At 40.3% G+C, this 27,800-nt stretch overlaps 1 protein-coding gene across 4 annotated transcripts; it reads right to left on the bottom strand.

Annotated features, from left to right (window-relative positions):
• Nucleotides 1-27,800, bottom strand: LOC102687487 (protein lin-28 homolog A). 4 transcript variants are annotated; one of them, XM_015348418.2, is made up of 5 exons: nucleotides 27,299-27,800; nucleotides 27,034-27,093; nucleotides 17,710-17,885; nucleotides 3,732-3,916; nucleotides 1-1,382 (listed from the first exon to the last, which is right to left on the bottom strand). In XM_015348418.2, exons 1-5 carry the CDS (start codon nucleotides 27,312-27,314, stop codon nucleotides 1,163-1,165), a joined length of 657 nt encoding a protein of 218 aa, XP_015203904.1. In that variant the 5' UTR covers nucleotides 27,315-27,800; the 3' UTR covers nucleotides 1-1,162. The 4 variants fall into 4 exon arrangements, with proteins under 4 accessions (XP_015203904.1, XP_006631320.1, XP_015203908.1 ...); XM_006631257.3 differs by lacking the exons at nucleotides 27,034-27,093; nucleotides 27,299-27,800 and adding an exon at nucleotides 19,332-19,464; XM_015348422.2 differs by lacking the exons at nucleotides 27,034-27,093; nucleotides 27,299-27,800 and adding an exon at nucleotides 18,996-19,172.

Raw genomic sequence — 27,800 nt, 5'->3', positions numbered from 1 at the left:
TAGAAACATTCATTCACAACTGTCTCAATCCACGAACTACACCTTCATCATTCATATCGCAAAGGTGTAACAGTCAGGAAAACCATAACCTTTTAGAATTGCTCTTCCTGTTATTCACATGGACAGTACAGTGGGGAAACCAGTGTACCAAAGGTTCATTTTTCCCCATCTGTTTTATCCATCCATTTCCCAACGGATTATGGGGGAGCTGGAGCCTATCCCAGCAGCCCGGGACGCCAGCCCATCTCTCTCATCTCGGCTCAATTGTACACAACACTTCAGAACGTCTAAAGTTATAATATTAACTGACTTCTTTAAATAAATTGGATTATTTGTAACTTGTTTGGATGCAAATTGCATAATTTAGGTCATTTAATTTTTTGGGTTTAAGACTTCTTTTGTGCACTTTCTCAGTTAACAGATCCCAATGTATTGGTACCCTAAAGGTTTGGGATGAAATCCCTGAAAAACACTGTTGACTCGAAGAGAAACTAAATGAAGTAAAAAAATAAGAGCTTTTAATACTATTTTTTCATGCTTTCTGTAGACTAATTCAATGCACACAGCAGTGCCAAAACAGATCTGCAAAAATGAAGTTTCCTTTAAAGCTATCAAGTGCCAACAGAAGGAACTGACTGAGCCATTAAAAGTAAATCAGTGCCAAAGATCTAAACTCTCCAACTATCCAGCACAGAAGACCTCTGGTCTCCAGCCATCCCGAGCTCTACCTTATATTTGAAACTCACAAACGTTGGAGGAATTTCAAACCAGGACAAACAAGCAATCTAAAAACAGGGGTTTAAAAACTTCTCTTTATAAAAAATAAAGTAAACATAATTCACTTAGAAGCACAGAGGGAACAAGAAACAGACAACTCATATCAATGGGGCCTTCCTCTACACAGCAAATGTATATAAACAAGTAGGAATACAGGCTAACTGATTGTACAGTGTGTGACTGAAGGGTTATTCCTGACTGTTACACCATTACACAGTAAACACTTTTTTGTTGTTCATTTTAAAAACCTGAGGTAGTTCCAAAAGCAGCTATAGAATTAGTAGGAACTTTCTTCTTCTGTGTTCATCTCTTGAGAACTGTGGTAAATCCATCCATTGGACCTTGACACTCCTTGGCCCTGCACCTGCTCCTTGCTCTTCCCTGCTCAATCTGAGCTCTCTGGAGGGAGGGGGGCGTGGCCCTGCTCTTCCTCCTCCCCCTTCAGAGAGGCGGGCCTTCCCTGAGAGCTCGGGGATGATTGCTGCGCTTTGATTGGACAGCTGGCCACCATGTGAGAGATGCTTTGGCAGAAATGGCACTTCTTGGGCTGAGGAGGGAGCTTGCATTCCTTGGCATGGTGGTCCAACCCACCACAATTATAGCACCTGCAACACAAGAACCAAGACCAGACCCTGTTATGCAAACCTCAAAGATCAGAGACTGGAGACAGAAATGAAGACACTCGGCATCCATCGTCAGAAAGTGGCTTATCCTCGGTAAGGGTCATGAGCCCAGAGCTCATGCTGGAAATGCAGGGCACAAACCAGGCTACACACGGGGACAACGAGCCCACAGAGAAAAGCCATAGAAGAACACACAAACACAATACACAAGGTACCTCAAACAAGAAATGAACCCAAGGCCAAAATTCTGGGGGCAGCTAACATTTTTCTGCTTTCATATTTAAAGCAGAGGAAACAGTAATGGTAGTTGCAATTGATTAACATCTTAGAACATCCCCGAATCGTTATTAAAACTCAGCATGTACCATTTAAGTTTAAAAGTCTCTACGATCAGATGTTCGTTACAGTAATCATTGAATTATACACATTCTAATTCATTAAGACAAATGATGTAAGTTATGCTTAAGGATTAAAAATCGAAATGCAACAAAAGCAAAGCCGACCTTCAAATACTGTACACACAACATTAAAAGGAACAAACATTAACCACTAGCGTTTACTAAACACTCCCTTTCTTCTTCACACCACTAGATGGAAGTACACATTCACTAATAAAATGCCTATGCAGTCTTTTCAGTGCAGGTCCCTCTGAAAATAAAATGCTGTGATTCTACGATGTACTGCATGTGTCATTTTATTCTTCTAAATCACATGGTGCAGAGCTGAAGAGCATGACTGATGGCACACCTCAGTGATCCTGAGTGATTACTGACAGCAGCTTTAGTTATAAATTGTTAGACCTTTGAAATGGGGCTAAAACAATACGGGTATGGAACTCTTCCATTTCCAATTTTGAAGACGTAGTTGTCATATTTATGTCTGAAGATTGTTCACAATCTTAATTACTGGTTAAATAAAAGCTACCACCCAGTCACATTAATGTCTTTATACATGCAGAATTTATATTTATCAGGCTGTCGAATATCTGAACACATTAGTGCAAGCAAGCCCAGTATCTACAGTATATCTACATGAAAACCCATTTTGGAGGTGAAGTTTGTTTTGCCTTGGCTGTGTCAGGTGTACAGTACACGAGAATGGCACGGCGAGTCTGAACTGCCACCCTGGCGTTCACCAGTGTTAATAATATCTCACAAAAATTGTCAGCAGTGGACAGAAAGGATGCGCTGTTCGTACTAGTCCTGTGGGAGCCAGCTCTTCGCCGTACGGATGGCCCACAGATCTGGGAGCTGTGATGTGCCGATCACATGGAGGTTAGGTGCGTCCTGCTCAGTGCTGCCTTTTGTTCCTCGCTGGGCAAAGCAGCGAGGTTGTCATTGATCAGAATGCATGCGGAAGGGACCAGTTCTCTTTGTCTCAGTACTGCAGCGTGACCTCTGAACTCTGACCCACACTACCCCCACCCCTCTACACACACACTCTGCAGTTGCTATGGCAGTGGTGACCCCTGACCTTTCTCAGGCACCTACATCTGTCATTAATTAAATGGACAGGATCTTTTTCAAACGAGACCTGCGACACCCACAGCATGTTTGTGATATTGAGCGGGGGGCAGTTATAAGGATTTCTTAAATATTACAATGGGGGAAAGATAAAAATGTGCTTCTATTTTCTTAGATGATTATAAATCATTCGTCAAAACGGCTTTTCTTATTTCTGCATTTACGCGACACACTGATACTGTTGACATCAATACCCTAGTTTTATTAAGGATGAGGTGATGAAAATCTGTTCTGAAATAACAGAAACCACAAAAGGTAAAAACTGGGTTATTTCTGTTACCAATCCTCCCTAAAATCCGTACCAGTTTTTCCTACCTGTATTACACGGATGGCAGGTCCTACAAGTCACTCTTCAATACTCATTTTATTTTATAAAGACTTGGGAAACAGGCATTTTGATCAATTTAGGTAAATAATTAGATTCAATGAAGTCAGCAATGACCAGATGAGACCTACAGGGTGCTGGGAGTTTCATTTCAAACCATCTCTAAACTAGTCAATTGCAGGAATCACTTAAATAGTCCAAATGAGATTTTTCCATGCGTTTTAAAAAAGTGACAATTTGAGGGTTTGCAAAAAAAAAGGACTCTTAGTAGACAAATATGAAAAATTGGCCATTCGACACCTACAGGAAAAAATGACAGATTCCTCCATTTCCGAATATTACATGACCAATAAAGAGCAGTCAAGACCATTCTGAATTCCGGGATGCACCTGAGTCCAGCTGTCCCATGGGGGCGGGAGTCAGGCCCGCTCGAGCCCACAGACCTCTGTCACAGTTTCTCACACTGGGAGCGGGGGGAGTTACCTGTCCCCTTTGGAACGGCGTTTCTGGATGCTCTTCCCCTTGGGCCGGCGCTCGCTGCCCACGCAGGGGACCCCGCCTGGCCCCGTGACCCGCAGGGACTCCAGACCCTTGGCCGACTTCTTGAAGGTGAACTCCACCACCTCCCCTTCCTTCAGGCTGCGGAAACCCTCCATGTGCAGCTTGCTCTGAAAGCACAGGAGGACGACCGTCAGTCACCAGCACAGGCAGCAGGCAAAACAGCAGGCTTTTTTCTTGATTTAACTGAGTGCCTTAAACCAAGCAAAATAGCACTACTGTAACCACTGTACACAGAATGATGGGTAAAGTGATTCAGACCACATTAAACTACAGGCAACATAATTTCATATCAATGATTCCTCTGTACTCTGAGCTCCATGAGCTATGGATGTTTTATTTTGAACTGAATCTTGACATTCTCACCGCAACTTATAATTCACCGTGCTTTCATTAAAAGATCAGTTCTTTTGGCCAGATTAGTTCTTACCAATGAGCTAGATGGGCAAAATAAGTCTCTCTCCTTTGTAATCTTTTATTTTCTTTTGATGCAATATTTGAATATTTAAATCCAATACCACTTTAACCACAAAAGGTTAAGATTCAAACTGGGGTTATTTTGCTCATGAATGTAAAAAGTGTTTACTGTACATCCTATAGTGATAAAGATTCACAGTGAGCCTGGCCAATATAGTGATGGAGATCAGGCTCTCAGTCTGTATAACTACCTATTTTTCTTACACAAGCCTATGCCTGTGTGTCATGGCACAAATTGAAGACACAAACTAGATGGTACGCCAGGTATATTTCACAGTCCTGGGACTTAGCAGGCAAAGGCACCAGTCCGATTTATCTGTTTGCCTAAATAACAATCTGTAAAAAGGGCAGAATCTGAGGTGGGAATTAATTGTTCTCCAGAAACAAAAATCAAAAATCTGAAAAGACCCAGCACTGCAGTTGCACAACAATCGTATATAATATTCATTGTATTGTAATATAAAGCTGTTCTGGAAGAGGAAGATTAGTTCTAAAAGAAAGGACAAACTGACTTGTTTGACTTCACATATGGGGAATAAGGGAAAAAATGGTACAGGTCGGGAATCTCGTGCATGAAATTCCAACCATGAAAGAGGAGGAAATCCTTAGGATGCTTTGAGTCCCGAAAAGAAAATAGGACCCAGTGATGCCCTCTCCTCCCCCTCTCCAGAGCTCTGCAGACCTGAGGAAGCAGCTCCCCCCTCTTGCCCCTAACCAATCGCAGCATTCCCACCCCCATCCACACAACCAGGCTCCAATTCATTGCGAAAGGAGTCCATCTGGTCAAGCCCAAAACTGACCAGGGACAAAGACGAATTGGGGGGGGGGGGGGTGGGGCATTCCTGAAATACTTCTCGTTACAAAAAAAAACGTGCAAGAAGGAAACCACCTTGAAGAGCTAGATTAGAGCTTTGTTTCTTTTCCAGTTGGATAATGCCTACTTTCCCATCTTGAAATCCCGATAAGTCTCTGTGATTCAACTGCCGATTTCTCTCCAAGTGAAAGATTCTCAGAATGGGCATGTTCCTAAAAAGGTGTCTCATAGCTCACTGTAAGGCTATGGCCTGTGGAAACGTATTACAGTACGTACAACACCTTGTTTCCTTGCTTTCTGCTGCTCAAGCCAGGCCTGGTGCATATCTGAGGGTGGTAAGGATATGCGTCAACTGGGAAGGGGGAAGGGGATCATGCGGACGACATTTATTAGGATGTGTAGTGGCAAATTAAAAAGATAATAACTACTTTTGTTCAGGAAGAAGTCCTGCCAGCGTGGCTGACTCAGAATAGCAGGCTCATGGGACAAGCACACAGACGTTTACGACGGACACTAAAAGCTGTTCCAGGCATACCGAGACTGAGCTCAGGAAAATCTTGATCGGCCTGAGGCAGACTTTAGGATAACTGAAGGCTTTGTTGTCATCTGCGTTCTGTTGGATTACGATCAAGAGATCTAAAGTGATAAAAATACATTTTCCTCCCAACTATGCTTAAAAACGCGTGTTCCAAATTGGATTTGTGATTGATGACGATGATCTCTGGCAATCACTCCCCAACGTCTTCTTTCCTCTTAATATAGCCACATGTTCCCTATGAATCAGTCACATGATTACACTGAGCAACAGCTCAACAGAAACATCATTTAAGTAAAATATGTACACTTTTTTAAAAGGCAGAGCATGTGGCATTTTATTAAAAGAAAATGTACATTCCTACAGGATTCTAATTTGTTGAAAGCTGCACATTTCCGTTAACGTAAATAAAAATGCAGTGAATTGAATAAATCTAGGAGATATACACAGTATAACAGTAATATATATATATAACAGTTATGCCAATTTTTGCAGAGTAACAGAAAAATCATTTTCAATGGCGTTTTAACCTATGCATTTAAATGACTTCTTGGCACATACTTTTCTTTATTTCAGTAACTTACAATTGATGTTCCTGGATTTTATTCAAATTAAATTTGTTATTAATGTGTCTTTACTCCAAGTATGATGGAATATTTGCTTCCAGAAGTATGTAGTATGCAGTTATCTATCCTCTTTTTGCTGTTTATAATCTGAGGAAAGGTGGTGTTCTTTTAAAACAACGAATTTACCTATCCCGATAAAATATACAATCCTGACTTTATATCAGGGTCCCCGATCCGAGCATTGTTATCCCAAAGTCACTCACTTATAAACAACATTGCACTTTACCATTAACATTATATGAATTAACCTTTTACAGAGGTCTTTTAAGTACACATTAACAAAAGGTCTGGATATAAAATTAATAATTAATAAAAGAAAAAAAGTATTAACCAGAATGTGTTATAAATAAAGTTGCTTTCTTCAAAATGATATTGCTCTCAATTTCAGCCCTGGAAAATGGGAAACTTAAGGCTTTGCTGCTCAAAAATTAAAGATTTTAGAGGATAGTAGAGGAGAAACAAAACTTCAAAACAATTCACAGTCCTCTGGTGTACAAGAGGCATTGAGCATCTTAGGAGAAATCAATTAGAACAGACACTTGCAAAAGATCCAAAAAACAAGAATGTGAGTTATAAACTTGTCCATATTTAAAAAAAAAACAAAAATGTGCAAGAAATAACAGCACTAGCAGCTGGGTGCAAACTATTCTATACTGTACAGGGGCCTCCCAAGGAGCTCAACTAGCAAGAACACTCTCTCGATTGCAGGTTGAGCTGTAGGATCACAGGTTCGAGCCTGGGTCATGTCACTTGCCGACTGTGATTGGGATTGCTCAAGCAGCATCAGTCAACCAGGGCCCTGCTACCTACAAGTCTCCTTCTGCCCTGGGGTGCTGTCAGAGGGGGACACGTCTCACCACCAGTCTGCGCTGTGTGTGCCCATAATGTGTTAAAAGACAAAAGGCACAAACCTGGGCAGATCAGGAATCTGCCTGTCTGCTTCCTCATTCTGCCTTGGGATGAGCTTGTGTGCATCATAGTCAAAAAGCAAAAAACATAGGTGGGTAAAACAAAAGTAACTAGCAATTCTAAATTTATAAAAAAAATATCCCTTCTATTTCGTGCTGTTGACTGTGCTTAAAGGGCACAGTCTTCACTTTATTGAAGGTAACATTGCCTTGTCTTTGCATTCAAAAGCTGGTGGGTTGCTGGCTAGTAAAATCCTGTATGTGCCCGATCAGCAAGGCTGGAAACTGGGACCATCAAGTTAATGCTAAGCTGGTGTCAACAGGAGAGTCTATGAGAAAGATGGATGGTGAATTTACAGCCTCCCTGCTTTAAGTAGCGCTGAGACACCAAGACTGCAATAGAAAACGTAGGCTTTTGAAGTGCTTTCACAGTACAAGCTGCAACTCAAACTCAATTGCTTGACAACCCCAAACTCCATTCCCCTTTAACACGTCCCAAGACAGCCCCTTCCCTTTTCTTCAGAGTGTTTTTGTGAATGAACACCCCCCCCCAACCCCCCAGCCCTACACACATACTCCTTATTCAGAGCCCTGCCACTCAATAACAGATCACATGCTCCAGGATTTCCTCTTCCACACTGACAATGGAGGGCATTGTCCATTGGGTCCTGCAGGTTTCATTCCCAGGGACCAGTATGAGAATTATTAATCTCACCAGGAAAGAGGTGGGGAGGGGGGGTTAGAGAGTGAAGGGGTAAGAGGAGTGGGGGAGGTTTCCAAGGGGTCAAATGTTAACTGATCACTTCTTTAATTTGGAATTGTGGAAATTTTAAGCTCGGCCTACCTCACAGTCCCAGCTTCTCCCTGACCAACAATGTGCCTGTCCTTTTCAAATCCCCCTTCTCTGCGTGAGGCACATCTCTGGCCCAGCTGTGTAAAGGGAGGGCCGAGAGAAGAGTCAGCACGCCAGATTCAAAAGTTTATATTTAGACTATACTATATAATGACTTGGATTAACATTGATTTGGGCAATCAGAGCCTAACCCATCAGTGACGTGCACAAGGGATACACCCTGTACAGGATGAGAGTCCATCACAGTGCACACACAGACACGATCACAGACATCAACACACCCATCACACCTGGGAGGATTTTACGGAAGCCAATTAACCATGCGGTATGTCTTTCCAGAAGCCAGAGCACCTGGAGGAAACCCATGCAGACACTGGGTGAACATACAAACTCTATGCCACCCCCTTTACCCATGTGCCACTTTCCTAGAAAAAAAAATCGGTTCTAGTAACAAATTTCTAGACAACCTGACTCTCTAGATAGAAAAGTTGACCAAGCCAAATACCTTGTGGCAATCTAAAATATCCCAGTTAAACCAAACATACTTGAGAAGCTAATAAGGGCAGCTGGAAAGGGACGCAGTGCTCATCCACCCTATGGAGCAGCTCAGCTGGTCTTCGAAATGCAGTGAGAATTGGATGCTCTTATGTGAGTCGAGGCTCAGAGCCACACCTGAAAACCTCACTGAAAAATGAAAAAAACGGGAAATAAAAGCTGCCAGTGGAGGTGGGAAGGCACAAGACAATCTTTTGAAGAATCCTGGGCAGTAAATTGTTTAATAAGGAACCCAAAGGCCAAACACATAACTGGAACCTGAAAGCCTTTAATTACTACACCTCAGGTTTAACTGGAACCTGAAAGCCTTTAATTACTACACCTCAGGTTTATCTCACAGACAGCCCCGCTGTCTCGGGACCACAGTGACCTTTCTTTATTCATTCCGTTTTTAGAAAGAGTTATCAGCAACTGTTAACCCTCTCTCTGCAGCTGCGGATGCCAAATCAGAGCTACAGTAACCACCTGATGAAAGAGAGGCGCGCCAGGCAGAAACGCAGGCGAATTGGAAGGGACAATGACAAAGGGGGCTGTGAGTAATGGGTTTCGTCACGCCCCAGCAAGCAGCTATTGAGATGCATGTCACTATGTGCACAAGGGACATGGATGCAAGGAGTTAATGTTCTTCTGCGGACTTTAATTCATAAGTCCATTATAATGCGTATCAATGTGCCTACCAGTCTGCAATGCACTGATCTTAAAACTTTGTGCGAGGTGACCAATCAAGTCATGCACTGCTATTCATTAAAAAATGAATAGCTGTTTTGAATTTTGCTGACTCATACATTAAATATATACATAAATCTCCATCACATAATACAAACGGTACAGTGTTGGGAGCACATCTTGTAAAATGTGTTTAGTACGTACAAACTCCTACTAGCCATTTTCCCTTCGGTCAATATTTAGACACATCTGAATGACCTTTTGTATTTGCCTGAGATGCACTACATATATGCTATGATACCAAACGAACATCAACCTAAACCTATAATTTTAAAATCTTGATTGAGCTCTTTTTCTTTGTCAGGGCTCTGTTGTATTGTACAATTCTAAACTATAAGCAGGAGGTAAGAAAAAAAATGACTGTTTCTTTTTCCTTAAAATTGGTGTTTAAACATGTTCAGAACATGCTGGTCTGGTCTTTTAGACAGGTGGAAAATAATACCCACAACCCATTATATCATTTAGGGATATGTACACATACTGAATGCGAAATGAAATGCGTTTCATGTGTTTTCACATTCTTTTCCGGTCAATCTAACTTATGTTATTAATGAAGAGGAAAGGATAAACTTCTAGTTTAATACACCAGCCGTCATATAACCAACGATGAATCAGACATAACCAGGAAAGTAGTTCAAGTAGGTAGCTGCATCAGCATGCATAGGCTACATCTATAGAATAACCAGGAAAGCTGTGCTGGGATCACATGATCAGGATAAAACAGGAAAAGATAGACAGCAGCAAGTTCCCAAAATGGAATCGAAACCAAGTGACAATCATTCATCTCATTCTAAATAACCATCCTTCTAAACTCCATCCCCCGCTGAAATCTTCACAGTTCACAGATCCCCATATGTCGGCAAGCATAGTTTAAAAATGCAACTCTTTTTAAAAGCGTCCCACTAAAATTATCAAGCAATCAGAAAAGTCTTTAATTACAAAAATATACCCATGAACATCTAAAAAATTCAGTAACATTTTGCTCACCTTCAATTGCAAGCTATATACTGGACACACGGTTAAGATGCATCCAAATTGTCTTGAAACAAATGCTTAGCTGCATTTACTTTCATGTTTCAATGATTTGGAATATATCAATAGGTCATGGATCAATAGGTCACTCAGATCCAATCAGTAAATTAAGGATTAATGCATAATAGAATTCTGAAGCAGAAAAAAAGCATCAGTCCATGAGGACCCTTACATACTCATATAGTGGAAGAGTGTTTAGATTCACCTACAGAACGAACCTAAGGCTAAAACTGCAAATGTTTCTTTAACATGATACATGGAATGTTACAGTCTTCAGCAACACAGCCCTGAATGGTAGCTGTCTACTATTGTACTCTTATACACAGGATTCATTTGCACATAAAGGTCCTGCCGTGGTTTTGTGAAGAAGTGTGCATTTTTCCCTTTAAGAACACGCCGACAAATAGCTTAGAAACGTCACACAGAAAACTAGCTCATTCAGAAAACTGAGATCACACAAGGACTTCAGCCGAAAGTATTGAAATCAAAGGAAGCACAGCAAAGCCATATGCTGTCCATCACAGTGAAGCATAAGAACAGCTTTCACTGTATATTGACAATACCCACCTTCCAATTTTAGTACACAGGCTCCTACACATATGTAGTCTTATTTTCACTTGCATAGCACCCTCCTTTGACACAAGATATATGAGTCGATACAACATACACTTTTACACTCCTGCCATAATAGGTTATTCTTAAAAAATGAAACATTTAAAATAATTGCCTATTTGTGAGCTAGTGAATTTTTAACAGAATGAGAGTATTACATACGATCCAAACGCAGAATCTACATTTCAGACACTTTCTGAACTGGACCGGTAAAATGTTTTTAATTCCAGAATGTGTCGAGGATGAAGGAAGAAGAAGGGCTTTTTTCCCCCTCACTTTGGCTTTAACAAACGTTCAGATTTCAAATACTTGCAAGTGAACTGAATTGCGATGGAAACTGTGCTGACAAACAAATGGTTGGTTGCAGGAGGTCCGCTGAGTTTCAGGACTTTTCAGCAAGATAATGCCATCATCACCCACCTCGCCATTAACATATAGATACCAGTGGGAGGTGTTGGGGGGGGGGGCACTCACAAAAGGCAGCAGAAATGTTTTAATCACTTTATAACAGGAACCCCAGTTGAATGGGTGAGTGGCAGGGGGGCCCTTTATCTCTGCTCAGCCAGCTCTTATCTGATCAGACAGGAATAACGCTTTCTTAAGATGGAAGCCTCATTCTCAGAGAGAAGGGGAAAAACGCAACATCCCTTTCGACGGGATTTAACTCCCAAGATGTGTTCCAAGTCGCAGTGGAGACACCCATCTATTAGAGTGGAGAGTGCTTTTCCCAGGAGCTTGTGATCCTTGGAAGGCTGACCTATGGCAAGCCCATTTATGAGGAAACAAAAATAGTATCTACAGAATCGTTATTAAACTACACCAAAAATGTCCGTAAGCCATTTTATTACTTTGTGGAATAGATAGGCCCTGTTTCAGCCTGTAACCCTCCCAGGAAGCACCACAACTGCTCTACACATATTCACGTAATGTCTATCAATCCGTCATCACTGTGCAGCATCAGGGTGTTTCCAGGGTTTTTATTGTGTTTCCAGTTGTTGATGCGACAAACCAGTGTGGCTAAGCCTCAAAAGAAAAGAATAAACAGGAAAAAGTGGCAGTGAGATGCAGACTAAAACTGTTCTGAAAGCAGCAGAACGAACCAATCCTCTTAAGTTTTGGGAAGAATGGTACCGGTAGTATTTGTCCCAGGCAAAGTTCTACAAGGGACAAGAAAACAGGGAAAAGAGAGCATTGCAAGCCTTAATCAAGGAATTTCAGAAAACCTTTTTTTCCAGTTTTCTTAGTGTCATTACACTTGACTTCTCTTTATTCTCTTTATAAAATGAAATAACTTAATATGGTGCTTCCATCACAACGTTCACAAGATCAATTCTGCTTCAAGGTAAAGAAAATGAGTTCATTTCCATACAGCCAGCGACACTTTCTTTGTACAAGCAGGTCTGCATAGCTCAGAACCAATTCCAGTGAGGACATCAGAGTTTTGTTTGTAAAGCATTGGAGATCATATTCCAAGTTTTGGGGGAGTTAATCTTTGGAAGTAATCTTATGCTAGATTTGGATTTGTATTGGCCTGGTTTTGAACATGCACATTATGCTAACCTAAACATTATGAGACTAAACAAAGACTACAATTATCACACCTTCAAACATCATCACAGCTAAATGTTACTACCTTCATACTAGTCACTTTCAGCTGTTGGTGATGCAACCTGTATATGGAAGACTAGCAAATTTCAAAATCTAATTAGCAGGGGGTAAACATTGCCTGTGTAAGTTTTATAGAAGTATAGACATGAGGCAGCTATATGGCTAAGTAATAAGAAATCTATTTTTGTATTAAGTACCATCAGATATGAAAAACATAACCAATCCAAAGAAGAAGTTCTAAAAGCTAAATCTTGCCAGACTGAATACAAAGTTCCCCAATACAAAAGTCCAATGGACACACTTTAGTTATTTACAAGAATATAAAAAACTAAATTCAGCCACGTAGTACAGCAATATCATGTATTCAACACTTTTCACCCGCCACCAAGTTAAGACACTGACGCAGTAAGCACACACACAGAGGTACACCTGAATCCACTATCTGTGATTTATGTGTCCACATCCCACTGATGTGACCACCCTAGAGGAACACAGGGCTAGTGGAAAAAACTGACAGCATGGTTACAATGCAAAACTACATTGATTGACTGAGCAAAGCCACGCCTTCCTTCTGAATGGTAACACGGTGACAAAAAGCCGTTTCACAGGGGTGCTGTTATAGAAATTGGCAAAATAACCATTTTGGACTACATTGAATACAACAGAAGTGTCGCTCAAACATGTAAACAAAATGATTATCCAGCTGCAAGTGATAAATCTAGCACCCATGCTGTACTTTCTGATTGCTTCTACTCAATGGTGATCTGTCATGGTGTGCAAGGTTTCGAGCTCCCAATCGGGAAAAGTTTAGATTTACTCCAGTCAAGGGTCCCAGCTAGGCTAGGTTATAATGCACCATCTTAAATACACAGTCTTATGGTAACCTTTTGTGTATGTCCCTTAGAGGATAAGAAATAAATCCACCTTGCACTATCTTTCCTTTTTGAGTTACTAGCAGCCCAATGAGCATTTCTTATGATCTTCCATCCATCCATTTTCAGAAAGCCACTTCTACTGGCGAGGACTGCAGCAGAGCACATGGCACAGGTGGGACTGAGAGTACAAGGCCACTACACCCTGGCTAGGATACCTGCTCACATCAAGCCGATGGAGAAAGACATCATTTAGAGTAGGCAGCATGTCTGAACTGAGCAACCACCTCTACAAACATATAAACTCCATGCAGATTGATATCTGAAGTCTGAATTGAACCCAGTGCCCTGAAGTCGCAAGGCGAGCTGGCATGACAGCCATTTCCTGATCTTAAACAGATAAAATCAACATGAACATAGCACGAAACCCACACTTTATAATGAACTCATTGAAAATTACTATCATAAATGCTTATCATCTGTCTAAAACAAACAATACAGATGGCTACTCACCAATTACATGAGATGGTTTCCATTGAAGGGAAGGAAAAGCTTGCTTTACAATAACAATAACAATTCTAGCTATACTGAAGGTGACCAGGAAGCGTCTCTAAGAGTTTAGATAAAGTGTGTTAACATTCCCAGCTTCAAAACAGGGGGGGATGTTTTCTGAGATTAATGGGATCCAGAGCTTATGACCAAAGCACATCACAAAGTTTACCTTGAGGGTAAATGATTAAGTGTCAATTAAGAATCCATAAACACAATGTATAAAATCGGATCAGGAGGTAAGAAAGGGAGAAGAAGAGGAAAAGACCACATGAGTGAGAGGAGAGGAGGAGTTGGATCTTGAAGCTTGCATTAGACGAGAGATCCTACTTCAGGATCATCCAGATAAAACCAGATTGGAACTAAGTATTTGAACTTTGCTATAGGCAGCCTGTTATTCTGTGTTTTTAGGGAACTTGGTTTTTTTGAGTAAAAGATACCTCAGCTAAAGATGGCCTTTCCTGCTTGGGGGGGCATTTTTAGAATATGGAGAAAGACTCCCATTTATTTTGTGTCTCTCTATTCCAGGTTTGAAAGAGATTTAACTGCAGGTTGTGTTGAATTCTGTTTTATTTAGATAGCAGCTTATCTCTTATTTTTACCACTGTAGGCATTATTTAAGAGTCAAATACTTGGTGATTAGGATGTTAGGCTTCTGAAATGCCCTGTCTGTAAATGTGTATATAAAGAAACATGTGTTGTATGTTTATGCTTTGTGTAATGTAGTGTTTGTATTGTTATTGTTGATACATCTTTGTTTATCCAAGTGTGCCTGGATTATTACTTTTTTCAGTAAAGCTGTCCCAGAGAACAATGAATTCACGTGCCTCCAACTATAAAAACCACTCGGGTATATTTTGGAGAAATAATTTACAAATTGGGGGTTATGATAATTTATTTTATTACTGACTAATCTGCTTGATCAATTCCTGCTTCTTCCCCACTTTTAGAACCCCCCATTTGTAACAATAGATTAAGCACTGCACTGTGCTTCTTATTTACAATTCATTGGGGGTCAAGTTTTGATTTAATTCAGGCTATTACAGCCTTTAGTTACCAAGTATTCTCGGTGCACCAAAGCAAACAAAAGGTAATGGTCAAATCAGAGAGTTCCATTTCTGACCACAACACCAGCATCTCCTGACTAAAAACAAGTGCCTTGTGCTTTGTTCTATTTGTGTCTTGTCTTGTTCTGTTTCAGGCAAAAATCAGTAAGGACCAAATTCCAATGAAAGAAGCCTCATGTGTTTGCCTCAGTGGGAGGAATCTTCTCTCCCACTCCTGGGTTCAGTTCTTGTGGTACTTTCCGCATGGGGATTTTGCTTGCATGGTTTTCCCCCCAGGTGCTCTGGTTTCTTTGCACAATCCAAAGACATACTGGTAAGTTAAGTGGTTTGGGAGAAAAGTGGCCCTTGTGTGTGTGTTTGTGTCTGTGTGTGCCCTGTGATGGATGGGTATCTTTGTGTCCAGTGCTTCCCAGAACAGGCTGTGGCTCCCCCTTTACCCTGAAAATGGATGGCTGGGTTTGCCCCACAAAAATTACTTGCTGAACTCAAGTTTAAAGAAAAAACTGGCAATGACACAACCTTGACGTAGTTTTCTGGATGTCTTGCCACCATCAGCCTAGTACAGTGTGGGCTTGCATTTTCCTGTTGAAAAACCTCTGGATCTGCATTAAATTGAAAACGGCTCCTGGACTTTGTTAATTTGTCACTGAGGCCTTTGTTTGCCTTCAACCAGCACCAAATGTGTTCTTGACTCAAAAGTCAGCATAATGTTCACCATCTCCTGTCTTTTGTCATGTCTGCTAAGAGCCAAATAGTCACTGGTAAATGAAACACTGCTGCCACCTGAGATTGTTGTCTGTCCCACAGAAGACAATTTCGTTCAGCAGTGGGTATTACCCCTCATTGACCTTGAAGCATACAGATTATTTTCATGCAATCACTCAGCATCAGTCGTAACTTTTAGAGGGGATTCACAGAGGAGTAGTGTGAATCACAACACTGGCTTCTCGGGGTTCCTCCCACCCCGAAAAAAGATTACTGCTGTGACGACATCATCAGTAGGGAAAAAACTAATCTGAGCCTTAAAAATCCAGTCCCAGCTCATGTTTGCCACTCCAAAGCAGTGGGTTCCCATTGGTTTTCTGTATTTTCTTATTCCGTAGCCACTGCAGTCTGAAAATGATTATGCAGATGGAGGAAATAGGAGAAAGATGGATTGTCCCAGGGCTAGTTTGGTGGTACTCTAACTTGCCAAATACGGCCTGTTCCTCACTGAGCTCACTGAGCTCATTTCCTAGTTATTCTGAACTCATCTGCTGTTTGTTGAAGCAGAACATCTCATTCTCTGGGTAACTTCTCGCAGACAGGTTGCCTTCAATCATACCGATAGCAACCAGGTTGTCTTCATTAGTCAAGAGAGCACAGACGTACCTTCTGCTGGTATTTCATTCATTAAAATTCTTTCAGAAATAACTGATTTTTAATCTAATCTTGGCAACTCAACTGTATTCAAACTGCCAAACACAGAGCACTGGGATCTTTTTCAATGACTTTTCAATAAGTTATTTTGTTTGTATCCCAAGGAACAGCAATCCTCAAACCAATCGACAAATCCGGTCACATGCAAACATAATGCACATAACCAATTCAAAAAAGAAGGGTACATGTTAAATTTTCATCAGTAAATAAGTAACTGAAGGATTAATCAAAAGATAAAGAGAATACCAAAACATGTAAACAGCATATATAAAATATGAGAAGTGTCAAAAAAATGCACGTGTCATTTAGATCTCTTGGATAATTCTACTTGATACATGTGTTTGCCGAAATGTTAAATTAGAAACAAAGTCTATTACACAAGATGCATTTTACCATAATTTCTAAATAGCAGCCACTTAAGCATACTTACAAGACAAAAATGTTTTAAAACCAGAGTCAGTGTCTAACGTAGTCATCTTTAAGGTTGTGCTCTACTGGACTTTCTTCTAATAAGTACAGCTGAATTCAGTGTTTAAAATGCAACAGTGAAATGCAGCAGCCACATGCATCTCTTTTTGAGGGGTAACGTGACCTCTTTCTTTGAAAAACAGCATTACAGGTAAGATAGGCAGTCCATTGCCTTGACAACCTCATGGAGGAAAGCATCTGCTATGAATCCTGGATAGCATTCCGTTTCTATCCGATTAATTTTGCTCACCGTACTACACTCAAAAGCACTAAACACGTACTAGAGAAGCGCTGAAATCATGTTTTGGGCTGGAAAAAAAGACACAAGAATGCCACACGTCTATGTTAGCCATTTGTGACCACAGGAGCGAAAAACGCATTGCGATTCTTAAAGGCCTTCTTTAAGAATCAGGCCCTTTTAGACACAAAGAAACATTCCGAAAATAAAACGTTTACAAAAAAAACACCACGAATCTGTATTTAACACCCCAAATTCGCACATCACTGCAGCCTGCGTGAAAAGGGAAAAAATGATAACACAGCCCTTTACAGACTAACTATTCAGGTGTCATATATAAGGCATATAACCGACATTTTTCTTCGTAGATTCTGCTGAAATCCACTGCGTGATTTACCCTAAAATAACACGTCCAGCGGCAAACTAGTGTTCTCCGACACCTTGAGTCCATACCTCCCTACAGGCGGGAAGGAGGTTACAACAGTACGCGGGCCCAGTTTTACCAACGTCTATGTCCACTACAGTTGGGAGGGGGTGTACTCACCTGGTGGACGAACACGTCGACCGGGGTGTCCAGTTGAATACCCTCTCTGTTCGTCATGGAAAGAAAGCCGAACCCCATACGCACATTAAACCATTTACAGACCCCACTCCCCTGGAAAGACCGCGAGTCCTCCTCCGTGCTCGGCGACTCCTCGTCTTCGGTCTTCGCGCAGCCACCTTGATATTACAGACAGGTTAAAACGCGACGTTATTTTTCAACCGCGACAGGCCAGGTTTACAATGCTACATCTGCTCGGAAGCCATTTTGCAAATTGAATCAACAAAATATAGTGAATTCTTACTCTCTCCTCGGCTTGTGTGCTTCTTCAGAACTCTACCCGACATGCGACAGTCTAGCCACTACACACGCAGCGTGCTACCCAGAGGTGTGCATGAGCTTCAGCATGCGGCTGATATTGAATAGCACCTCTGCACTGAGGTTTGTTGAAAATTACCTAGAACCATCCCAAAAGCAAAATAAAATCCCACCACGTTTTCTTGAAATTGTGCATCATCAGAACCTGGTTAATGAAAACGTTAATAACTACACTGGCCCGTTCCCAAATTTCCCAGTATTGATACCTTACAACTACACCAGCAATGATAACGCGATTCCCATGTGGGGTCAAGCTGTTTAATTCTATGGGTAGAAATGAAGCTATTGTTCCAATCCGGCCATAAACGCCGCAACGGGACAACGGATTGCGAAAAAATACATGCAAATCCAAATTTATACACGAAAATCATATGTACCAATGATTTTAAACAACCCAGGAATTTAGATCAAATATTTTTGAGAGAGTAAAAAAAAAAGTAAAAACCAGTGCCCTGACATTTTTGAATAAATGTAATATAAATTTGCGTTTAAAACTTTAAACTTCTGAGAATGTACTAATATAGCAACAATATATAAACGTTTAAATTATATAAGATAACATGTAACACACCGTATTACACACCCTTTATACAGAAATATATAAACAAGCACAAACGCAAATACATTACAACGCAAAGCTTAATGTATGTATGAAATGTTTTTAAAAAATCAGGTAAATTTTATACAATCCACAGAACACACACAGTGTCACCCCTGCAAATTTATATAATATAAATATCTAAAATGTGATTGATACGAAACGTTTTCATTCGTTCGTTTGCTGGTGATTTAATCCAGCCCAGTTTAGGGTCAAGCGCCCAGCATTCATTCTATCATGCTTCCTAAAAAAAAAGTTATCTTTAAAAATCCTGAAGTGCATCTCTCCTACTTAAATTAATAAGAAACTTAACCTGTAAACTGCTGGTTGGAAACAGAGCCCATCCTGCCCTTTCCGAGAGTAAAATTTAATCCCAAGGAACAAATTCCTTCTCTCCCCCCTGATCGTTGCTCCACTTTCCCGAAACCACTTTAAAAATCAAAAAGGGGTTATATGGGAAAAAAAGGGAAACCAGACAAAAGGTTTTGGCAACATCTTCACCCCAACAAAAGAGGGTGGGAGGGCCAGGGGGAGGATTTTAAGAAGAATCCCAAAATCTAAAAGACAATGAGGGGAAACCCAGCCCCCCTTTCATATTCCCCCAAAGATCCAGACATCAAACCATAAAGATTTTCAAAGCAAATGATACCTTCTGCCATAGCCGAGTAAATCCAGAGTCTCTGGTGTCCTCGCAATTTTCCAGCAGTGTATGATATATTTGCCCTGATATTTTGTTGGGACGCGATTGTGAGAAAGAGCACGTTTTTTGTCCTTCCTCCAAAGGTTGTATTTTTTTTTTTTGGTGGTCACATAGCTTTCACAACGCCCCCCCCCCCCCCCCCCAATACACACACACACACTGCTCTCCAGCGCATTCCAACCCCCCACCTTTTTCGATCCAGCTCCACGTGATTCTCAATTACAATCTCTTCCCTGATAAATTACACATTCCAAAGTGAAAGGATCCAAAATCTGGAAGTGACCAATCACGGGCGGAGACCACCTAGCTGAGGAGGAGATGACTCCCACCTCCTTCCCTCCGGACAGTATTAAATGACAGCACCAACCCCCTCCACCCCCCAACCAGTTTTTACCAATTTGAATGTAGATGGTCATTTAGTTAGGCAGTCCTGGAGAGGCCGTTTAAACAATTAAACCTTGCCCTTCCACATTCCAAACCTTAACGTTTTTTTTTTCTGAAGGGGAGGGTGTATTTCCTTCTTTTAAATAAATAGTAGGAATTTTCCTTTTAAGGTAGCACATCATTATAAGTCGACTCAGGTATGCTTATTCGTGTGAGTAAGACAGAAAAATCGACTCCGAACACAAACACGGGCATGAAATTGAAATATGTTACATAACAGTTTTATTACAGATTTTTTTTTTTTGACCACTACAGAAGTATACATAGTTTAATCCTTCTTGTAAAGCTTCTCGGAATACGTGAATTCAGAAATAAAAGTCGATGGATTGGGTGCCCTCAGTGGCAGGAAATCGGTTCGAAATTGTCAGAGGACGATTAATGTGGGATATAATTGCGGCACGTGATTCTAAAAAAAAACCAAAAATAATCCGTCCTACAATTTGAGAAAAAATGAAATATAATTACACAACAGAATGATGCGTTGTTACAGCGGATTTAACAAAACATGGGAATCAGAATATTTTCTGCACGCTATGGTCTGTTTCTGGAAAGCGGTGACATACAGTATACAGGAGTGTAATCAGTGCTGCACCACAAACCGGGGTGTCCGGTCTGTTCATAAAGTGCGATTTTCAAAATAACGCCGACTGACGCAGCGAGCCTACGGTTTAACCCGTCGTGTGAAATTCTGCTGCCTGTTGTGATGGTGCTCTGGGGGAGGGGCCGAGCACTGACCCGTGGGGGTTAGAAGTCATCAATCCCTCTGTTTCTCCTGCAGCCCGTTGGAGATGGACAGTGGCCGCAGGAGCATTGTTAAATTAGAGAGCCCGCTCGCACGCACACGCAGCCCGCACACCGATACTAATCACAACGAAACGCGAAAACAACCGCGATATTTAAAGATGACATTTTTTTGTCAAAAATCGGGATTTTTTGGCGTTTCCTGCCTAAATCCAATCACTGTCTTAGTTTTCATCACGGCCGTGGTTGCCATTAGGTAGCCACAGTCTATAGATGAACACACAACATTGCGCCTAAACAAATACCTATGCCAACTTGAAACAGTCGATTATAAATCGAATTACACAAATATGCAGGGTCAACGCAAAATGAAAAAAACAAAGGAAGCATCTTTTCAAAAACCGCCTGTAGCTCTTCATAAGCAAAATAATATAAGCTATAGTGCTTGTACTGGATAACCGGTATTAAATGTAGAACAGAGAACGAATTTACAGACTAAATTTGTTGTGAAAACTGGCCTTACCTTCAGCTGTTACAAGGATAAATGTAAATATACAAATAAATATACAATTTTGTGAATTTAAATATACATTTTTTTATTTGCTTACAACGTATTAAAATGATTGAAGGGGAAAAACGTATCCTGCAACAATTAATGTTTAATGCTAAATTAAAATTACTTCTGTCTTACATGTAAAACGAAATGCCTTAATGCCAACATTAGAATGTCAAAACTCTCAGAGATTTTCACTTTTCTACTCCCGGACAGAGCGGAGCCTCTGAGACAAAGCCTCAATTACAAACACAGAAGCGTTTAGAAAGAGGCTTTGCTGTTTAATCTTCTTCTGCGATCTAAGACATCTTGTCCAGACCCGTTATCTCCGGGGAGTATTTAAAATGGAAACAGGGCGAATGATCTCGAAATGTATCCAATGCCGGGAATAAACCAGGAATATGATATCTATTCATATTCATAGGTGCGGGTGCACGCTTTCCGGGAGAAACGCAGCTGCACAGAACCCATCACCTCGAACGTTTCCAGCTCTGCAAATTACAGGCAACGACACTGCAGAAAAGAAGTCAATGTACTGAGACAATGTTCTGAAATCACGGTGTAACCCCGGCGTCCTGGCCAAATTTCCCATTGGCCCTCACCAATCCTGGCCTCCTAATAATCCCCCTCTATGAATTGGCTTCATCACTCTGCTCTCCTCCCCACTGATAGCTGGTGTGTGGTGAGTGTTCTGGCGCACTATGGCTGCCGTCGCATCATCCAGGTGGGGCTGCACATTGGTGGTGGTGGAGGGGAGTCCCCGTTACCTGTAAAGCGCTTTGAGTGGAGTGTCCAGAAAAGCGCTATATAAAAATGTAAGCAATTATTATTAAACCACATTGGAAACAGCGTATCTTCTTGGCAATCAAGCTCATCTGTTGATAGTATGCTTTGAAAAGATCAGCGTTTCTGCAGAAATCTGTCAAAGCTGGAAGCAAAAAACGCCAAGAGCTTAATATTTACGCACTATTCTTCTCAGTCAAGGATTCGCCTTTTCCAGTTTTATTTCTGACTGATATATGTGGTGTGAATGGGTCAAATCATCTAGCTAAAACGGCTGGTTTTGACTGGTTTTGAATCGATAATAAAGATTCCTTGCATTTATATAGCTCTTTTCATACGAAGTATAACAAGTTGCTTTACATTTAGGAAGAGAAACAATTATGTAAGTATATACCCGAGAGAGATCCTCTTACAAAGCTTAATATCTGGAACTGCTAAGTGTTTTATGCACGATTGTGTTAAGCGATGGAAAAAACAACATCAAAAACAGAGAGTATGGTGTTCAAGCGGGATAAAACGCTACTAATACAATTTCTCTTCATGCACATCTAAGTGAATAATATCAACACTTATGATTATCACTGTATAATATTCTACGTCTCAATGACTGTATCCTCTTTAAAAGGGTCATCATAAATTACACAAATACATCAATATGACTCGCTGTTGTCGATCAAATTCTAGATTGAACAAGCAGAGGAATTAAAACAGACTGTATAAGATATTGATTATTCTGCATTAAAAATTCTCCTTCAGTATCGATCAGATCCACGCGTGACAATATGTGCATGAGTACCGCCTCCTTGTGGACACTTAAATACGACGACCACCTGAGAACTGTTCAAACCGAAGTCATTATCGGTGTGCTTTTCGAAAAAGGCACAATAATTATGATTGTTATCTATGGTTTAAGTAATTGATGTTCTGCCATTTCATCAGCATAAAAAACGAAACTCAAGGATTTTATAAAAATTGAAAACTGGTATCTCGCTGACCCAGACCAGGTTATAAATTCTAGACCCACTTCTGCCCTTTTTCATCTAGAGAATGCGAGAGTAACCTTTTCTCAGTAGTCAGAGTTTTAGAACTCATTTTGATACAATCTCTTAAAAATGATTGACGGTGCTCCATTTAGTCACCGTGAGCCAGACGGACGATTTACAACATGCGTTGTATCGGTTTCCAATGAGCTCGACATCGCTTCTTTTGTAAACCTGTAATTTTGTCTTTTCTAAGATTATGGGCTTCGCCGTTCCTACCTGTCGTCGGATCTGAAGAACATGAGAGCCAATACAGCATACCCTTTTATTATTTTTAGACGTGGAATTGAAAGCGTCTTGGCGTTTAATGAGTATTCGACCAATATTTAGGCCTAAAACAGACTGCAGAGAAAGTTGTAGCAAAATAATAAAAGTAAAATCACGCTTTGACAGGGTGCAATGGAATTATTAATGCAACAATCATAATATTTAAAATATCGCCTTTCATGCATTAATTTCTTTCTTCCACCTAACATAACTGAAGGCGTTTATTGACTTCAGAGTGTTATGTAATCGTACGCCAGCCACGAATTAAACTTTGCGGTTTAACACGCAAATAAGGCTACATGTGATCGTTACACAACTTTCTACACAGTTTGATGTTTTAGGAAAAAAATCCAAATGCAAAAATTAACTTATGAAGTTGTTTTTATAAATAAAAAAATAGGCGAGTCATAATATGTAGGCTACATTTCCTTCTCTTTTCCATAAAAAGATGGAGCAAAGGATACATTATGTTGAGATTGTAAGACATTAAATCACTTCGTTAAAGAAATAGGATGTAAGACTTCTGCTTCATTCTGTGTAGTTAAATCGAGCGCGTCACGCGAACGCCGGCCGAACATCAACATGCAAAACTGACAAAAGCAGTCGGGCCACCTCGACAAAATGATCAAATTGTTACATGAAACGAAACGTGACTGAATAGTGGAAAGTAACACATGACATTTTTAATGGGGTAATATAAATACATTTCTACGAATTCACACAGCACTGGTCACTTCGTGAGCCTTATACTTCAGTAGGCACCTGCGTTTAGAGATTGATATTTCTGCCCGTTGTTATCAGGAGTAAGGTCAGTATGGTCTCGGTTTTCAATGTGTTATGTACGAGTTATGTACGTATCTACGTTGACAGTGAGATCAGACCTTTTTGTTCGAACAGATGAATTTAAACACACATTTCTGTCGTTTGTCTATGTTTGTTTCACCCTGGATGGCTGAAATATTAATGTAACAAATAGACATTAAAATGAGAAAAGTACAGTTTCTCACTTTGCAGTATCGAATTCGAATCGGATACACAACAGTTTTATCTATGTGATTGCGGATTTGGAATCTCAGGCTAAATTAATTTTATGCAACAGCAATAGCAAATTCCGAGGGGAAACTGTATACTGCCGAAGATGGCTAAATATTGTGATCACCGACGTGTCAAATTCATCACTTTTTAAAGCGTATCCGTGCTTTTCTGCCATTGACAAACTTCGTGTCTCATAAATCCATCGCAGCTCTAGGGCGGTTATTGGATAATGTCAAGTTTATCGAAACGAATTTCCGAAACACAGTTAAGAAATATTTTCGCTGTTACGGACTGCGGAAAAAATGAGGCAAACATCGTCACCCAGCAGGTTTTCTGGATCTCAATTTGAAATTCAAGATCCCTTCCACGTTATCGTCCTACACCTTAAAAATTTCATTCAAAGCGAAGGGCAACTTGGTTGTATATTCTTCACGGAATATAAGAAGCCCATTTTCAAAAGTTATGGACGTTAAATAGGTATCTGGTCCCGTCACAAAAATAAATATTCATGTACATATTTTACCGATATGACATAGGAGCTTTGAGAATCGAACATAGTGGGAAAAAATCGTCTGATTTCACGGGAAAAAGCGGATTAATAGTGGTTTTTATTTGACCAAATCTGATGTATCTGAATAAAAAAAAGGGGACCGTTCCGAACTTAACATTTTAAACAAAAGTACCCCATGTACTGAAGTATTATGGATTAGTATTAAGCCTTGCCACTAGGAAATCAATATATCCTTCCTTTGATTTTCTGTAACCATCAGGTTATTGCAAAACAGCCACCGCAGTGTGCTCCACCATTATATTAAATACGGAAGATTACCTCCATCGCGTCTGGCTGCTGCAGTGGTTGTTACGTTTATTTTTCATCGGCTACTTTAGAACATACATGTTCTAAATTAATTATCGGCTTTAATTATCATGCAACTAGCTATATCTCAAATCTGCAGCAATATACGCTGTAGCAGTTACCACTGCCATTTTAAAACCAGTCAATGGCGTAACATTACATTACAAAAAGGGGTACTCTTCACTCAAAACTGCTTTTTCTATTGGGACACAGTTCTCACGTTTTTAAATTTGACAACATTTTGAGTGAATATCCAATGATATGAAAGAACCACAAGTTAACTGATAAGTCATTAATGGACTACCGCATCGTATGAAAAATATTATATTTGTGGTTGACAAAAAATGAAATAGGATGCAACTTTGCTTTAAACTGGAAAATGAGGGACAATAAAAGCGTTAGTTAATATATCACAACCCAAGAAATTGAATTCATTGTTTTTAGCCCCACGTAAAATATGCGGTTTCAGAAGGAGCCGCCAATAAATCAAAACCTGGCACGAATAATAATTTGTTTGCCAAAATGTTCTTCTTCGTATCAATTGATTTTGACATGCGATCCTTTTTTAATTCGGGTCTAGATGGTAATTAAGGGGAAAAGGAAACACAAATCAATATCCAAACTAGTTTTATGTCCAAAACGAAATAAACTATTTGATGTTGTCGTTTACAGACAAATCTATCAAAAATACGAAATAATGATTGCACGATAAACAGCAGAAGAAATGTTCATGGTCAAATGTTTACAACAGTGCAGTGAAGAAATCAATACATTGATTTATTGAAAAATCCAAACATCCGAAAAAGAGCATTCAGGCACTTCACACACACATCAGTAACGAATGACAATCACCACGTAGCCCCAAAGTAAGATTTTTTTTACATTACTTTAAAATGATCGATACTATGGAAAATATAAAATATCCTTTGTATTATATTTTATAAATAAAATTATACCGAAACGCGCTGTAAAATCGAATCGTTAAAGAGTTAAATATTAGTAAAACGTCAGCTATTTTGAATACATTTTAGGTATTTCAAATTTAATGTATATGTGCAAAAACGTAAGTTAGACAAAACGAATCTAAAAATATAGAAATAGCCTATCAAGCAAAATCTAATTAATTCTGTCGTGTCTTGGGAAATTATTAGTTTAGCACATTTCGTTTTGTAAAAAATGTACGTATTTACTATAGCCATTGTAAGTACAATGTTAAGTAGGCGAAAGTAGAAGAGCAGACAGCCCTGTGAGCAAATTTCGTCTTCCTAAACCGCCTCATCTCAAGCCAACAGAATCATCACACATACGTCTCCAGCAATTTGAGCGGCACGGAATTACGTTTTCGATATTTACACATATTTCTAACTTTTCTTCAAACTCTCTTGAGTGCCATAATCCATATCTGTTGCGCGAAGGAAAACGAGCGGCGCTATCAATTGTTCTCCTCTTCGTGATTCAGCCTTGCAGACAATACTTTAATAGGAAGCTTTCTAAATGAAACACTTAAAATTACGCTTTCGTTCCCAGAAGGCCAAATCATCCTAATTTGTATGACTTCGAAAGCTGATCAAAACGTCTAACTCTTCACTCAGAATTGCTTTTGGTCTTTTGGTTTTCGCAATCGAATAAATATTTTACTTAGGGCTGTTTTGTGTAAAAAAAGTTAAATTGCCTAAGTACAGTATGCTATGCAAGGTGGATCAAAGTTGGGAAAGATGTTTTTTTTTTCATGACTGTTGAGAGGGCATGTGAATAATTCTCGTATCCCTAGAAACACACGTCCGCATGTTGGTGCTCCTAGCCGTGGCACGCGAAGGCATTTTGACTCCCAGCGCACGCGAGCGTGCTGTCGTGGTGACGCGCCGCTCGAGATCCTCGCTGATCGCGTGCGTGTTTCGCACGATAAAAGAAACGCGGCTTTAAGAAACTGACCTGAGCCGGTGTAGTAGCGCCACACCTGGGCAGGAGTCATTAAACCCCGAGAATGCGAACCTGTAACCAAAAAAAAAAAACGCCAACATAGATTAAACGATCCACCTTTGTGTGCCTGTGCGCTTCTTTTAGACAGCTAGCCGAGAGGAGTAATGAGAAAACCACTCTCTGTTGTCGTAGTTAGCATCCATCCTGTAGCTAACTTGGCAGTCCAGTTAAGCTAGATAGATGATTGATTAGACAGATATGCGATGCACGTACTCACCAAAGCACAGGCCCATAGCTGCAAGATAAAATATATCGGGAGACCTAGACCAGAGCCTCAAAATGAAGATTCTTAAGGGACTGGACCGCAAAGATCAGGTTATTCCACAGTGACAAACGCAATCTACAGTTTCAGATGTTTTCATTGCGGGGAAAACAGAAAATAGAATGTTTTTCAATATATGTAAAACCAATATAAAGGGAAACGCAATTGCTTGTCCAATATTACAGAGCTAATCCAGTAAGTAATTCGGTCGCTCCCCCCCAGTCCGAAGAACCGTCTTCTTCCCTCTCTTGATCTCGTGTCTCTCGCTGCCGTCTTTTATACCTGCAGAAGGCGAGCTAGACGACAGGCAGATTTAAATTTGATGTTACAATAATACACCGAGATATTCGTTAACCCCGTGCTGCCGCTGTACGCCTCCGCTTTTAATGACTAATTAATGTAAAACCTCAAAGTGTGAGTTTGCAGATGGCGTCTTCACCCCCCATTGTGCCAAAGG

This window comes from Lepisosteus oculatus, chromosome 11 (assembly GCF_040954835.1).
Source record: "Lepisosteus oculatus isolate fLepOcu1 chromosome 11, fLepOcu1.hap2, whole genome shotgun sequence".
Lineage (NCBI taxonomy): Eukaryota > Metazoa > Chordata > Actinopteri > Semionotiformes > Lepisosteidae > Lepisosteus > Lepisosteus oculatus.
This window is presented reverse-complemented; position numbering and strand designations above follow the sequence as displayed.

Excerpts from the sequence above, each read along its gene's own strand:
- LOC102687487 (XM_015348418.2), bottom strand. Across the intron at positions 17,886-27,033 it reads GCGCTACTACACCGGCTCAG|GTGGCTGCGCGAAGACCGAA; the intron begins GTCAGTTTCTTA and ends TGTAATATCAAG. Across the intron at positions 1,383-3,731 it reads CGCCGTTCCAAAGGGGACAG|GTGCTATAATTGTGGTGGGT; the intron begins GTAACTCCCCCC and ends CTTGTGTTGCAG.